This window comes from Podarcis gaigeae (assembly GCF_964106915.1).
Source record: "Podarcis gaigeae genome assembly, chromosome: 10".
Taxonomy (NCBI): domain Eukaryota; kingdom Metazoa; phylum Chordata; class Lepidosauria; order Squamata; family Lacertidae; genus Podarcis; species Podarcis gaigeae.
The window spans coordinates 54244393-54259608 of record NC_139686.1 but is presented as its reverse complement, the minus strand read 5'-3'; the positions used below and the strand labels follow the sequence as shown (position 1 = coordinate 54259608).

At 41.9% G+C, this 15216-nt stretch overlaps 1 protein-coding gene across 2 annotated transcripts in view; it reads left to right on the top strand.

Annotated features, from left to right (window-relative positions):
* The window catches only part of CTTNBP2 (cortactin binding protein 2), a 120116-nt gene that overhangs the window by 83209 nt on the left and 21691 nt on the right, over window positions 1-15216 (top strand). For both annotated transcript variants that reach the window (XM_083698909.1, XM_083698910.1), the window contains exons 10-16: window positions 3037-3312; window positions 4939-5034; window positions 6704-6783; window positions 10188-10274; window positions 10375-10474; window positions 12425-12577; window positions 13104-13291. In XM_083698909.1, coding sequence (XP_083555035.1) covers window positions 3037-3312; window positions 4939-5034; window positions 6704-6783; window positions 10188-10274; window positions 10375-10474; window positions 12425-12577; window positions 13104-13291 — 980 coding nt within the window. The remainder of the gene's footprint in view (window positions 1-3036; window positions 3313-4938; window positions 5035-6703; window positions 6784-10187; window positions 10275-10374; window positions 10475-12424; window positions 12578-13103; window positions 13292-15216) is intronic.

Here is a 15216-nt window from a genome sequence, read left to right as displayed (position 1 = left end):
CACAGAAGATAAAATACAAACCAGCAATATATTTTAATACTATTTTGTTGTGAATACTGGATGCCTTTTATACTTCATAATAACTATAGCATTGAGATCAGAACAGAACAAAGGGACACATCATATGTCTACCTTACTGTACTGCATGTATAACTAGTACTTAGGCAAATTTGGCATTATAATCAAGCCATTCAGAATGTTGAACCTGCGATTTGGCCAGAGTATAACATAATTATAAGCTAGAGCCACCCGCAAATGGCTTCTCAAAATTGTCCACCCTATTTGTGGGCAAAGAAACCGAGAAGAGCTTTTCAGCAAACCTCTCCAGAGAGAGGGAGAAATATCCAAACAGTTTATTGAGGTTTGGGGCTCATTAGCACAAGCTTTTCCTTATATATTTCTTATTTTTCACATCTTGTAAGGCGATGGAAGAGGGGTAAAGTCAAACTGTTGGAGGGTTACAGCTCCTGCTGTGGCTGTAGAGGCCGCTGTGGGAGAGATACTGTACTTTTTATTGCAGGTGTTGCAGATGAAGGCATCCAGTTTTGATGGTGGTGTGTGTGTGTGTTTTCATGTCTTTGCTGCATTGGCAACTTGTCCACCTTGCACCTAGCATCATTTGTGTGTGTGTGTGTGTGTGTGTGTGTGCATGCGCGTGCATGCAAAATGGTAGAAAACCTTCCAAGAACATTTTTCAAAATGGCTTTTTTTGTAGAAGGGCGAGAAAAAGAAAAACCTTAGCATTTTCCTCCAACAATGACTTATGAGAAATTTCAGCTCAGCTCTAGTATAGTTGCATGTGGGCTAAAGCACAGCACAGAGGAGAGACTGCCTCCTTGTTTTCCCTGTTGTAAAGATGATGAATGCCCAGAATACAAAGAATATGAAGGAAGGTAGAATAAATAGGTAAAGAATTGGCAAAAGATGAAAGCAGGGCTGAACATGTCAACGGCTCTCAAAATGCGTAACAGGGCGTCAGAAGTGGGGATCTTTCTTCCCACATATGGAAACAAGGCCAAGAACTAGTGGAATTCAGCAGACAGGTTTTTAATTAAATGTTAGAACAACAGCCCTAGCAGTTTCAGAAGTTGAATAAGTGATTGTGGAATCATTCGAGTTTTTTGAACTGAGGCATTACTCTTCCTGAAGGTTGTTCGGAGTTATTTAGGTACTGGGGTATGATGTGTTTGAACTGGCAGTTAGAGCAGTCATGCCCAGGTGGTCCCTTTATAAGTTGTTGGCATTTCCACAGGTGGTGCAGAAATAGTTATTTAAATGCCATCTGTCTCCATGGCAACCATGCTAACAGCAACGTTATGGACTGCATCACCTTTCTGAATTGGAAAAACCACATGTGCAGGATACCAGCAGTTCAAATGCAAGTCCATTAATTGGCAGTCATAACACCATATGAAACATAATATAAATCTACCTGTACCATCAATCAAATTTAAAATGAGATCAGCAAGGAATATACTCAATAACAGGCATTCTGAAGTGCTGTGGGAAAGGCTAAAATACTCTCCTATGATTACTTTGGAGTAGTTCAGACCTCATGGAAATCAAAAGGTGGACACAATTGTTCTGTTGTCACACATGATGGTCATTATGCAAGCCACAAACTTTCGTACATCAAAGCCTTTTCTGTGTGTGATGTATTTTTTTAAAAAATAGTTTTTATTTACTGGCCAATCACATCAAATTAAATCACATCATATAAATTCCAAATTACAAAGCCAAATTTTAAAATTTTGTTGGGGGAACCCATACGTCAAGATCCAAAGGGGGATTCAGATCATCTTCTTATTACTGCGTTAATGTCCAAATCAGTCCCAATCAGTCCAAACAAAGTTCATAATTCTATCCAGTCTTATCTTGGTGTTGCCACATCATATCTTGTTCATATAATTTCTCTTTTTCCTTTACGATCTCTTCTGTTAGTCTCCTTAAGCCAATAGCAAGTATAATATTCCTGTGTGGATTTCCCCTTCCTCCACTAAGTCCAGATGGTTTCCATATATTTCCTTCGTAGATAACATCGCTCTTTCCATCGTAAATTTTGGCATTTGTCGCTCTTAAGTCCCACCGAGAAGTTGATTCACGATATGTAAATAACTCTATTTCTCTCTTTCTCCTCCCAGACCCAAGAGCTCCAACAATGCCTCCCAAAATGGCGACGGCATTTTTTTTTTGACTGCGTCACTCCAAAACTCTTAGCTTTCCAGCTTCATCTTGAAACATTGCTTTGGATCGAAAGTTTATCTCCACACAGCCTTAAATCCACAGCTTAAGTCCTTAATTTCTGACTCATTAGGGGAGGGGATACTTGTTAAATCACATAGAAAAAGGAAAAGCAGGTTTTTCCCCCCTCCCCCCTCAGTAATTTGTCATACCGTATCTTGACGTATCTTCTCATATTTTATTCTTGTCTTGTTATCAGAGATCTCTTCTGTCAGCAGTCTTTACTCCCCTTTTTCCTTGATGTATGTGCAATTAATCTCGTCCAAATTGTTTCTTTTAAAGATCATTGCAACCAGCGGCGCGAATCAGGGACGGCGTCAAGGAGTGCCGAAAATCCCACAGGAGGGCTTTGTGCCTAGTGCCCCCACCCCCACAAATTCGGGGGTGGTATAGGGCACAGCAGGCATGGGCCGTCCCCACCACAATCCTGGTGGGGTTAAGGAGGCTAATTACCGCCATCATAGCCTCCAAATTACCTCGTGTGGGTCGGAGAGATGTTATTGTCAGCCATCTTCCGATGCGCCACCTAGTGGCCCCCCCGTGTGTGATGTATTGATTCTATCACAGACATTTTTTGAGGTTTCCCTACAGCTAGATCAAATGATAAAAAAATGGCTATACAGGAAACAAACTTGAATTTATATTCTATCTGATGGAGCTACCATCCGCACTCAGGGATTGCATGTTGCTTTTGAGATGTATGGATGAATACTCATATTTTTCTTTTATTTATTGTAACTGTGTCATTGCATCTAGATTTTGCTACATTCACGTTCTCCCATTTTATTTAAACAGATGCTCTGAAGATACCTTTATGGATTGCACTTAGCCAGGTGGAGCCAGCCCATTGTGGTACAGATGATCTTGAAATGGAAAACACTATATGCGTGTTAAACATCCGCAAGCAGACAGCATGGGATGATTTTTCAAAAGCAGTGAGCCAGGCAGTGGCAAACCATTTCCAAGCAATCACTTCTGATGGATGGAAGAGCCTAGAAGACTTGACACTTAATAACACCACAGACTCCACCATCGGCCTCACTGCAAGCAGTATATTATCCATCAAACTTGGTATCTATTAGCACTCTTAGCTTTGTTAAAAAAAGAAAAAGAAAATTGCTCCATGTTTTGGGTTACATGGTATGCAACATGGTTGGCTAAGAGCGTTGTACTGAACTTCTGGTGTATTATGCAATTGAGGGGATGCGGGTGGCGCTGTGATCCAGACCACTGAGTCTCTTGGGCTTGCCGATCAGAAGGTTGGCGGTTCGAATCCCCGCAGCAGGGTGAGCTCCCGTTGCTCTGTCCCAGCTCCTGCCAACCTAGCAGTTCTAAAGCACACCAGTGCAAGTAGATAAATAGGTATTGCTGTGGTGGGAAGGTAAATGCTGTTTCCGTGCGCTCTGGTTTCCATCACTGTGTTTTGTTGCACCAGAAGCGGTTTAGTCATACTGGCCACATGACCTGGAAAGCTGTCTGTGGACAAACGCCAGCTCCCTCAGCCTGAAAGCGAGATGAGCGCTGCATCCCATAGTTGCCTTTGACTGGACTTAATCATTCAGGGGTCCTTTACCTTTTCTTTTTTACCTTATGCAATGGACTGATGGAATATAAAGAAACACAATTGTTCTCTGTATATACTTACCCAAAGTCCAAAATCGAACCATGATTAAACAAGTAAATGCCAATACATTAACTTTGTGCCCTCCAGATGTTTCATTATGATATTAGTATGCCACTTTTCAGGACAAAGTGCTCCCAAGGTGACTCGCAATTTCAGTTAGAGCACTTAGCATACCTTTTCATGTGGTGTGCCGGGGGACTGAGTGAGTAGGGAAGTGTTTGATACATCTTTTGAAATGGTATGAGGCTAGCTGACAATTCTGGAAGCCTTATTTGTTGCCTTCTGTAAAACATTGTATACAGTACCTCTCTTTGGCTGGGTTCGCACCTCAGTTCAAACTCCCACTGCCAAATAATTACCTCTCCTGTCACTCAGACCACACGATAGCCATCCCATCCCGTTCCCTTCTGCACCCAGCACAATTCCTCATCACCCTGTGATGACACAGTATAAATGCTTTAAATAAAGAAACAAGTGGGGCATGTAAACCAAGAATTCCCTTAGGCTGCATCTGATCTGTTTGGGTACTCTGCACAACATAGAAAAGGGCAGTGGACCTCCTGTTGATGTTCGTCCCTGGCAAATTGGCCACACTCTGGAGCCAATTCTAGACTTTCAGTATAATCTTATTTTTCTTAGTCCCCTATGTCATGGTAGCTTTTAAACATTACAGAATAAAAAAGGTGCCATATTATGCAGCCTTGGTAGGTAAATCCAGAAGTGGGGTGAAACTCGTGTCCTTAGTTTGAGATACGACATTTCCAGGAATCCAAACGAATTGCATTTTTTTAAAAAAAGTAGACATTACATTATTGTTTAATAATAATGATGATAACTTTATTATTTTTGTACCCCGTCCATCTGACTGTGTTGCACAAAGCACTCTGGGGCACTATGTAAAGCTTTTTAAAACACTAACAGTTTATATTTCCATTAAATATTTGTTAAAACTAACCAAATTTATATTCATGTGACATGGCATATATACTCTGGTATAGAAAAATGTCTTCAAATATAGATGTGTTGTGTGTTTGTGTACATAAGCATGACCGATTTCATGTTCTTCTTAACAGGCAACGTTTCATGGTCAATAGGTCAGGCATTTCCGCAACCACCTTGGGAATTTTTGAAAAGGAATCAGGTGGAACATATAATCATATTTTTGCTTGGTAAGTATGTCTGCTCCTGCTTTGGCTTCACATATTTGCGTAAATATTTATTGTGATGGATAGCCAATGGTTTGCTGATAGTTGTCATCTTAAGTAATTACATGCTACATTCTTATTAAGCTTTGAAGTTCAGCAAATAAAGAAGCTTTCCTTCAGTATGTTCAAAAGGGAAAACCTGAACAACAAGGAAAGCAGGGAGGTTTATAGCCACAAAATAGTATTGTCTAGTGAAAATATTAGAACAATATTTGTGATCCATGTTTTAAAAAAGGCCCTTCACAATATGCAGTTTCACAGCTCTCAGCAAAACACGCACACGTCATTATTATTATTATTATTATTATTATTATTATTATTATTATTATTTGCCAGCCTGGATAAACAAAAAGCAAATACTCTGAGCATGTGTAGTTTCACATTGTTTTTGCTCACTTCCTGACTTTGGTTACTCTTGCCCTATCACACGGCTGCTGTGAAGATATAGAAAGAGGCATAAAATGGCTGCAAAAGGAGAGTTAGAGCCTGTATCATAGGCATTAAATTTTGGGTTGTTTAACCAGAATGATTCATCTTTGTATTATAAGGGGCCATGCCTTTCCCTCCCCACCCCAATATGCAAATTAGCATAGCTTCAAGTCTTCAACCATCTTATTGTGGCCTGAATAAGTCCCACTTATGCTCAATCGAGCTTAATCCCAGGTTAGTGTGCACAGTGGATTAATTCCAAAAAGGAGTTAATTTAGCTAACCACTGTGGAAAGCAGAGTGATCGGCTTTCGTTTTTAAAATGGTGTTGCTTTTTTGTTCACCATTTTTGCCATTAAAAAGGTAAAGGGACCCCTGACCATTAGGTCCAGTCGTGGCTGACTCTGGGTTGCGGCGCTCATCTCGCTTTACTGGCCAAGGGAGCCGGCGTACAGCTTCCGGGTCATGTGGCCAGCATGACTAAGCCGCTTCTGGCAAACTAGAGCAGTGCACAGAAACGCCATTTACCTTCCCGTCGCAGCAGTTCCTATTTATCTACTTGCACTTTGACGTGCTTTCGAACTGCTAGGTTGGCAGGAGCTGGGACCGAGCAATGGGAGCTCACCCCGTCACGAGGATTCGAACCGCCGACCTTCTGATTGGAAAGTCCTAGGCTCTGTGATTTAACCCACAGCGCTTAAGAAAGCGCTTATTGCTCCAGCTGGCATCGTGTGCCACTTAACCTGAGACTAGGCTCCATTAAGCACAAATATATTTACTTCTGAGTAGACATGTGCAAAAACCACAGCAGAATTAAATGTCTATGCCTCTTTGTAAAGTCTGCACAATTTGCATCTGCCCAGGCTGGGAGTACTCTTGAACGTCCCCGCTTGTATTTATTGTGTGGCAGTAATTTCAGAAAACAGCTTCTCGGGAGTACCTGATCTGGGGAGTCCAACCACAGGAAAGATTCCTCATGGTTGGTAGGATGAAAGAAAGGGCAAATTGCAGAGATTCCAAGGGCAAGAAAATGAGACAGAAGCAGGGAATGAAAGTGCAGCAAGCTGGGGAAAGCAGAACCTCTTTTGGACTGCAGGGATCCCTATAGTCTGGTGTCTTGCTCATTTATCACAGCTCTGGCTCCGTGCAGTTTAACCCCCCCACAGAGCTTAGGGTTGTTTTCATTTGTATCCTTTCCTTTAAAGGTCCTCAAGAAGGCTGTCTGCACAGTGTGACTTATACTTCTATGATCCATCTTCAGACGCTGCAGAATTACCTCAGGCTGGTAAGGATCAGCTTAGTTCTGCCTTAGCAACATTCATCTCTCTCCACTGCAATCGTTTTGTAAAAATTAGCAAACTTCTTGTGTTTTCTAACTGTTTGGGGACAGTCTCCTGAGCTCTGCCCTTCTACAGTACTCTCTAGAAGGGAGCCAGTTCTCTAGTCTCTAGGATTTTCCCCCTCATTTGTCTTCTCTGCCAAGAGCCAAATATGTTATGGACTGATTCAGATAACCAAGTTTCTCATGGATCTTACTATGATGACAGAACCCATGTTGAAGTGGGAGTAAAATAGTTGTGTGACTGCACCCTCCTCTTGAGGTCTTTTAAACTACAGTGGTACCTCGGGTTACATACGCTTCAGGTTACATACGTTTCAGGTTACAGACTCTGCTAACCCAGAAATATTACCTCGGGTTAAGAACTTTGCTTCAGGATGAGAACAGAAATCGTGTGGCTGCAGTATGGCGGCAGTGGGAGGCCCCATTAGCTAAAGTAGTGCTTCAGGTTAAGAACAGTTTCAGGTTAAGAACGGACCTCCAGACCGAATTAAGTACTTAACCAGAAATACCACTGTAATTGGATCCTGGTTGCTTTTGAGCAATTGGAACCTGTTATGGCTATGTCCCCACTATGACAAGTGGTACTATTCTGCTGCTCTGAAAAATGAATTAGTGAAGCAGCCACTCTAGAAAGGCACAAAACAGTGTTGGCACAGAATATTTTCTCCCGGTCTTTGGGCTTGGAAGAATGCAAGTCTTAACTCTTATTATCTTGTTGGTTTTCTCTACCTGTGCCAGAATGCTATTGCTTTCTTAAGGCTATAAAGAGAGCCTTGCTGGATCAGTTCTAAGGTCCACTTTGATCTGGCACCCTGTTCCCAAAAAGTTGCCTGGGTGCAAAGTCCACAGACGAGCTGTGATGGCAACCAGCCCTCCCATACCCGGAAATGTGATTCAGAGGAGCACTGCCTCTGAGCATGGGTGCTGCATTTAACTATCAGGGCAACAGAACTGTCATGTAGCACCAGTGTTTGAAAGACCTACATTGGCTCCCAGTACGTTTCCCTAAACAGCCTCGGTCCAGGATATCTGAAGGAGCGTCTCCACCCCCATCGTTCTACCTGGACACTGAGTTCCAGCACCGAGGGCCTCCTGGCAGTTCCCTCACTGCGAGAAGCTAAGTTACAGGTTAGGCAGAGGGTCTTCTCGGTAGTGGTGCCCTCTCTGTGGAACGCCCTCCCACCAGATGTCAAAGAGAACAACAACTACCAGACTTTTAGAAGACATCTGAAGGCAGCCATGTTTAGGGAAGCTTTTAATGTTTGATGTATTACAGTATTTTAATATTTTTTTGGAAGCCGCCCAGAGTGGCTGGGGAAGCCCAGCCAGATGTGCGGGGTATAAATAATATATTATTATTATTATTATTATTATTATTATTATTATTAAGATGGGGAACTAATTCTCAGACCCAAGGGCTAAGTTTCTCGCCCCCTGGACTGCACCATCCCATTGCCTCCTTCACCAGCCCTTCACATGCTTTTGCCAGGCTGGAACGAGTGACATTATAACATTGTGAGTTGCATTTGTTGCTCTCTCTCTCTCTCCACTTTGACCTCTAATTCCCCACCTACCGCTAACAGGTTCTCCTTGAGGGAATGCATACCTCAGCCTGCAGACAGCTTACCCTTCCCTGCTATAAAGCTTCACTAAAGTTTTGTACACCGAGTTCACTTACTATAAAGTTCCTTTTACTATCCGTTTCCACTTAAAGGCAAGGAAGCAAAATTCTCAGGAGAGGCAAGTTAGCCTTCAAAGCACATGGCTATTACAGTGGCAGAGAGCTAATTTAGTCCTCTTGGAATTCAATTTGTAAACTTATCTTCAGAACCCTTTACAGGTAGTTAGGTTGCTAGGAAACTGAGACACGAGCGTTAGATTTCGTTCTGGGAATAGCAGCACAGGAAACGCAGAATACTTGAAAAGCCCTCCTCTGTAGTTATTCTATCCAGATACATAGATTTTTTTTTTTAAAAAAAAAAACACAAAATCATGCTCACAGTCCAAAGAATCACACAGTTCATTCTGCGCAGCCAAGGGGGTTCTCAAATAGCAGGACTGTGCACCATTGGTTTTGACACTTGGTAAAATGTCGCAGGGATCTACTGGTTAAAGGGGAGAAAATACAACAACTCAGCTGAGCAAGTCCTTGGTTGCACCCAAAGTAGCACTTTACATCCTGGCATTTGATATTAAATGGCATTTTGATTTTCTCTTTCAGGGGTAATAACTGACTGGTGTCTTTGTTAACATTCACTCCAGTTAAGACATTATACAGTACAGTGATACCCCGGTTTAAGAACAGCCCTGTTTACAAACGATTCGGTTTACGAACTCTGCAAAACCTGAAGTAGTGTACTGGTTCGCGAACTTTACCTCTGTCTAAGAATGGAAGCTGAACGGTGGAAGGGCACTGGCGGTGGGAGGCCTCATTAGGGAAAGCGCGCCTCAGTTTAAGGATGGTTTCGGTTTAAGAATGGACTGAGGTACCACTGTACCTCAGGTTGCAGACGCTTCAGGTTACACACGCCTGAGGTTACAGACTCCGCTAACCCAGAAGTAGTACCTCTGGTTAATAACTTTACCTCAGGATGAGAACAGAAATCGCGCGGCGGTGGCGCGGCGGCAGCGGGAGGCCCCATTAGCAAAGTGGTACCTCAGGTTAAGAACAATTTCAGGCTAAGATCGGACCTCCGGAATGAGTTAAGTTCTTAACCCGAGGTACCACTTGGGTTTCATACGTTTCAGTTTACAGATGCTTCAGGTTACAGACTCCTCTAACCCAGAAATAGTACCTTGGGTTAAGAACTTTGCTTCAGGGTGATAACAGAAATCATGCTCCGGCGGCGTGGCAGCAGGGGGAGGTCCCATTAGTTAAAAACAGTTTCAGGTTAAGAGCGGACCTCCAGAACAAATTAAGTACTTAACCCGAGGTACCACTGTACTAAGAATCAAAAGCATCATTATAGGGGCACTTATCCTTCCAGACTTGTGATGTAGGGATGGCAGAATGGTCCTTAATACTTTTATGAACCCTGAACAAAAACAGAGCAATTAACTGTTATCATTTTATAAGTTGCTGGCTGAGAGCAATTTTTTCCGCATTGAAATGGGTACCAGGTGGCCACCCATGTTCTAATTACATTTTTCAAAATCTGTAAGTCTGCAATCCTACATAGCAGGTTCTTGGGATCAAAGTCCCTTTTAATTCAGTGGGACTTGCTTTTGAGTAGACATCTATGTGATTGCACTATAAGCAATGTCTAAAGAACAATAAACACCTCTTTTCATTCATTTTAAAACAGGCCTGTGAAAGTACATATAAATATTACTGTGTTTATCTATAGGTGGAACAGTACCGCAATATTATCTTCCATGGTCCGGAAGGAAGCTTGCAAGATTATGTGGCGTACCAAATAGCCCTCTGTATGAAGGTAAGAAGATAAAACTATACAACATTTTGGCAGGGGCATGGAGGGTGGGTAGAAAAAGCCTATTATTCACCTTTGCTGAATTTGTGAACTTTTAACACAGCACAAGCAACTGGCTGCAGGATTCAGCTGTGAAATTGTCAAAGTGAAGATAGATTCTGATTTCTCTAAGGAGCAACTTGCAGAATTATTCATCAACAGCGGTAAGATGATTTTAATAAATCAGCGGAGGCTGGGATTAAAAACAAGAAGGCTTACTTTGAATGATGTTTACAAAGGAAATACTACACCAAAGCACTTTGTGCACCCTATGGCATATTTTTAATCTAACTTTTCAGAAACTCCAGAGACAAAAATTGATGTTGTGAAAAAGAGACAGAGCCTAAACTGAAGACAAAATTTAATACCAAGCTTTGAATAGTTTTATTTTATATCTCTCCTGACAGATGTGAGGATAGGTCTGGGATTTAAAAATGCTTTCCCCACCCCTAAAAAATACGATTATTATACATGATTTGGAAATATTTAATTCATATGAATAGCATAAAATGAAATGAAATGAAATAAAGGTAAATTAAAGTTGTCTTATAGGTATTATAAGGGATAGGCAGAATTCTCTCAAGATTTCATTCCCATACTGAACCTCATGCATCTACATCCCTCAGGATTCACCCAGAGTGTTTCCACCTCTAAATCATTCTTCACCAATGATTGTAGGAATAACACTCCCAAGAGATTTACAGGCATCTCATACATCTCTCTAGCACAGGCATAGGCAAACTTGGCCCTCCAGATGTTTTGAGACTACAGTTCCCATCATCCCTGACCACTGGTCATGTTAACTAGGGATGGTGGGAGTTGTAGTCCCAAAACATATGGAGGGCCAAGTTTGCCTATGCCTGGTCTATCAAAATGAAATAAAGAACAAATGATGATGACGTGACCCCCACCAAGTTCATCCCTGACTATTTTGATTGGGCTGGTCTAACAGTCTAACTTGTCTTTAACAAACAAGTGAAACTTTTTCAAAATAACTAAGTTAGCTGTTTCAGTTTAAAAGTTAGCTTTATAAGTGTCAGGTTTCAAGGAATCGGCTCTCCCCGCCCACCAGCAGTAGATAAGCAGAACAAACTGAACAGAGTCTTCTTACCAATTAGAATTCTTTAATAATCACAGCAAGGGATAACAAATGTCTCCCTTTAAGAATGGTGGTGTTTCCAATTAAGGCTACACTCCGCCCCGCCTGTCCCTTTCAATCCACACCACCTCCACGTCTGGTACCCTGAGCTTGAAGTCTCTTTGCTTTCTGTTCAGCAACTTTCTCAGCTCTCCTAGAACATGGGGAGGGGGGAAGGGGGATGCTGTCCAGCAACTCTGAATCTATTAACCCTCTCTCTTCCAGTGTGTTTCTTCTCCTAGCTGCTCTTCATCCGGTATTTCCCAGCTTTTCCCTTCTGATCTATGCCTCTCTGCAAACCGCTGTTCTAAATTTATACTGCCCTCCTGCTCCTGGGGAGATTCAGGGTCAGGGGGAAAAGGAGACGGCACCCACCATGGCTCCTCATTGTAGCCCCCCTCAGCACCGTCCTTGACAATAAGCAAAGTTGTCAAAAGTGTGCATCTGTTTTGCCGGACACAAAGACTGGAGACAGAAAGTGTATTTGTTTAGTTACGAGAGTTGAGAGGAGTCTAACAGAGGCATCAGTTCCCATTGCCCTGTTGCCTCTGCTCAATCCGATGTGGGCAGAACCCAGTATCCTGGTGGAGATGCACGTTGCCCTCTTCTCGGTCAACCGAACAATCATTTGGTAAGCAGAGAAAAACTGATAACCTTCCCTCTGCTGATCTGCGGAGAGAGGGGTTGTGTGCTTCTGTGTGTGAGAGAGAGGGGGCGCTAGTCTCACTTTTGGTTAGACCTCCAACTGCTAGCTTGTGGCCCTTGGAGAAATTGCCAAGCAGGAATGTGGCCCTTGAGCCAAGGAAGGTTAGTCACCCCTTCCATGAGATATTTGGGGGGCAAAGGGGGTGTGGACAAAAGCAGCATCAAAGTTCCTACATGCTCTAGATATGTTCTTATTATGAAAAGTGCATGTTGTAAATCAAGAGAGGGAGGTCGCCCTCTGCCAGCCACAATAAGCTCTTTGTATCCACAGGTTGCCTGATCCCCGTGAAACAGCCTTCTGTAAACAACAGAACCATTGTAATTTTAGAGAATTTGGAAAAAGCGACATTATTGGAATTACTGGGGGAGTTTCTCCAGCCCCTTGAAAACCGTGGCTCTGAGAACCCCTACACTATGAAGAAAGGTACAGAATTTTTTTTTGTTTCTCTAGGGTTCACTATTATGGAAAACATACTTTTAAAGTATCTGAAGATGTGTGCATGCACACGAAAGCTCATACCAATAACAAACTTAGTTGGTCTCTAAGGTGCTACTGGAAGGAATTTTCTTTATTTTGTTTTAAAGAGCAGAGTTTTCTTTGGAAGTTTGCCCTTGACACAGGCTTAGCACAAACACAAACATCCCAGCCTGCACCTGACTCCTCGCTGATCTCTCTGCAGTGCATTGCATTGAGCTAAGCCATAGCCTTAGCAGGGCACCTGAACCCAAGCTCATGGATTAGCTCTCTCCAGACAAACCACAAGCTATAAGCAAGGTTCATGGTATGGTTTGAGGCTTAGCTCAGTACAGAATGACAGGGGAGTTGCATACGAACCCTGCCACAGTGATATGTAATCCATTTAAATGAGCTTTCATTTGGACTCTGTCACCTGGATGTTTTATTTTGAGTTTTTCTTCTCTTTTGGTTGTTTTGTTTTTGTTTTGTTTAGCCAATGGTGCATCTGAAGCTTATTACTTCCACGAGAATTGTTTTCTTATGGGGACCATTGCAAAATCTCGGCTTCAAGGCTCTGACCTGATGGTTCAGCAACATTTCCTCTGGGTTCAGCTAAGATGGGACGGAGAACCGATCCACGGCCTCCTGCAAAGGTTCTTAAGAAGGAAGGTTTTAAGCAAGGTAGGAGCATGCCTGCGTGAGTTTCAGGTCACTGTTCACTACAAAAGGTGTTCGGCGTTACTAGAACCAAATAAATTAATAAGAGAACTAAAGCTCTTCCATTTTGGAGGACAAAGAAGTGAGCCTTTGTATACTGCTCAATAAGCTTCTGTGATTTAGTTTATGAATTGGGATACAGTTAAACCTCTGTTGTCAAATGTAATCCGTTCTGGAAGTCCGTTCCAAAACGTTCGACAACCGAGGCGCGGCTTCCAATTGGTTGCAAGAGCATCCTGCACTCAAGCGGAAGCCACGTCAGATGTTCAGCTTCCGAAAAACATTCAAAAACTGGAGCAATTACTTCCGGGTTTTTGGCCTTTGGGAGCTGAAAAGTTTGAAAAAGGAGCCATTCAGGAGCCGAGGTTTGACTGTAAATATTTATAAATACACAGGTGGAACTTCATCATCATTCCTACATACCAGCAACAAACCAGTAACTTTCATGCATAAGCCTTTCTTAAATCAAATTGCAGAATTGCTTTTGAGCGGTCTTGGCTTATTGGTAGTCAATTACATCACCAATATGTGTTTACGGAAGCATTTTCTGTCTGCTGTAACTGCTACCGTTTAAGACTTCAATAGAGGTGTAGTGCGTACTGGAGGTGTTGTATGGACTGTTTAAGTTAAATGTTATTAGTAATATGTAAACTGGTCTTAATTGATGTATAATAAATTTTATTTTAAAAAGAAAAAGAAAAATCCACCCAGCTGTACTGCAGCAGTGTTGAGTTGTTGCCTGGTGATAAGCTTTCATCCTTCAGGTTTGTCACAAATACGTAAGGGATGGAGACTGCTTCAGGCTGGTTTTTTAAAGCAGTGACACATCTACACACTGCACATATTACAACATAAACACACCAAACACACTCTTGACACTAACTTCTGATTCTTTTCATTGTGCTATTTTACATTTGTTAACCTATAAACATTTCATTATTATTATTTTAATTTCCATTTCTTCCAACTTCCAATTGGAATTTCCATTTCTTCCAACTTCCAATTATTATATACTTTCTTTATATTTCATGATTCATTCTACGTCTGCCCAGAGGTTAGCATTATCACAGTAATTTCTATTATATTCTTCAAAAATTATCCAATCTTTATTAACTTTTTGTATCGAGTTTTCATCTTTGCGAGTTGCAGATATTCAATCATTCTCACTTGCCAGTCTGTTTTGGTGGGGATGTTGTCACTTTTCCAATTCTTACCTATTAGAATCCTAGCCACTGTGGTTGGAGTATAAAAGAATAAGAGAATTTTGGGATATCATATATAATGAAATTAAGTAGATTCTTAAATTTTCATTCCCCCAAAACCCCTGAAGCCTTCCTGTTAGGAATAATGCCTACTGAAATAAAGAAAAATCTGAGACCCCTTTTTATGTACACAACCACTGGGTGGATTCTTCTTCTTCTTCTTCTTCTTCTTCTTCTTCTTCTTCTTCTTCTTCTTCTTCTTCTTCTTCTCTGATTGTAGGTCTCCTGGCAGCATGGAGAGCTTCAAATCCTAGTTAGCAATGGATGGTTTATCATCCTACTCCCTTTGAAATGAAGTCATAAATCATTGCTGCTTAGTGGAACTGGTGTGTTTGTCATGAACTAGCTTTAAGTGATTTTCTTGAGCCTGCATTGGCGGAGAGATGATCTCGAGAATGTGTGGCAGAGTGAAATTTAGCAGGTGCGACTTCTTCCGCAAGCAGCACCTGAGAGACAGTTCTTTGTCTCACAATGATTAGGAGTCCCAGGAGCCAACATGGATTAAGAGATTGAAACCTCAAGGATGTGAGCCCATCGTAAATGAAAGCTAGCTATACATTGCTGCTTTGATATTTAGATATGTTAGGTTTGTTGTGTTCTTTCCACATTCAAGGCACACCACGTACA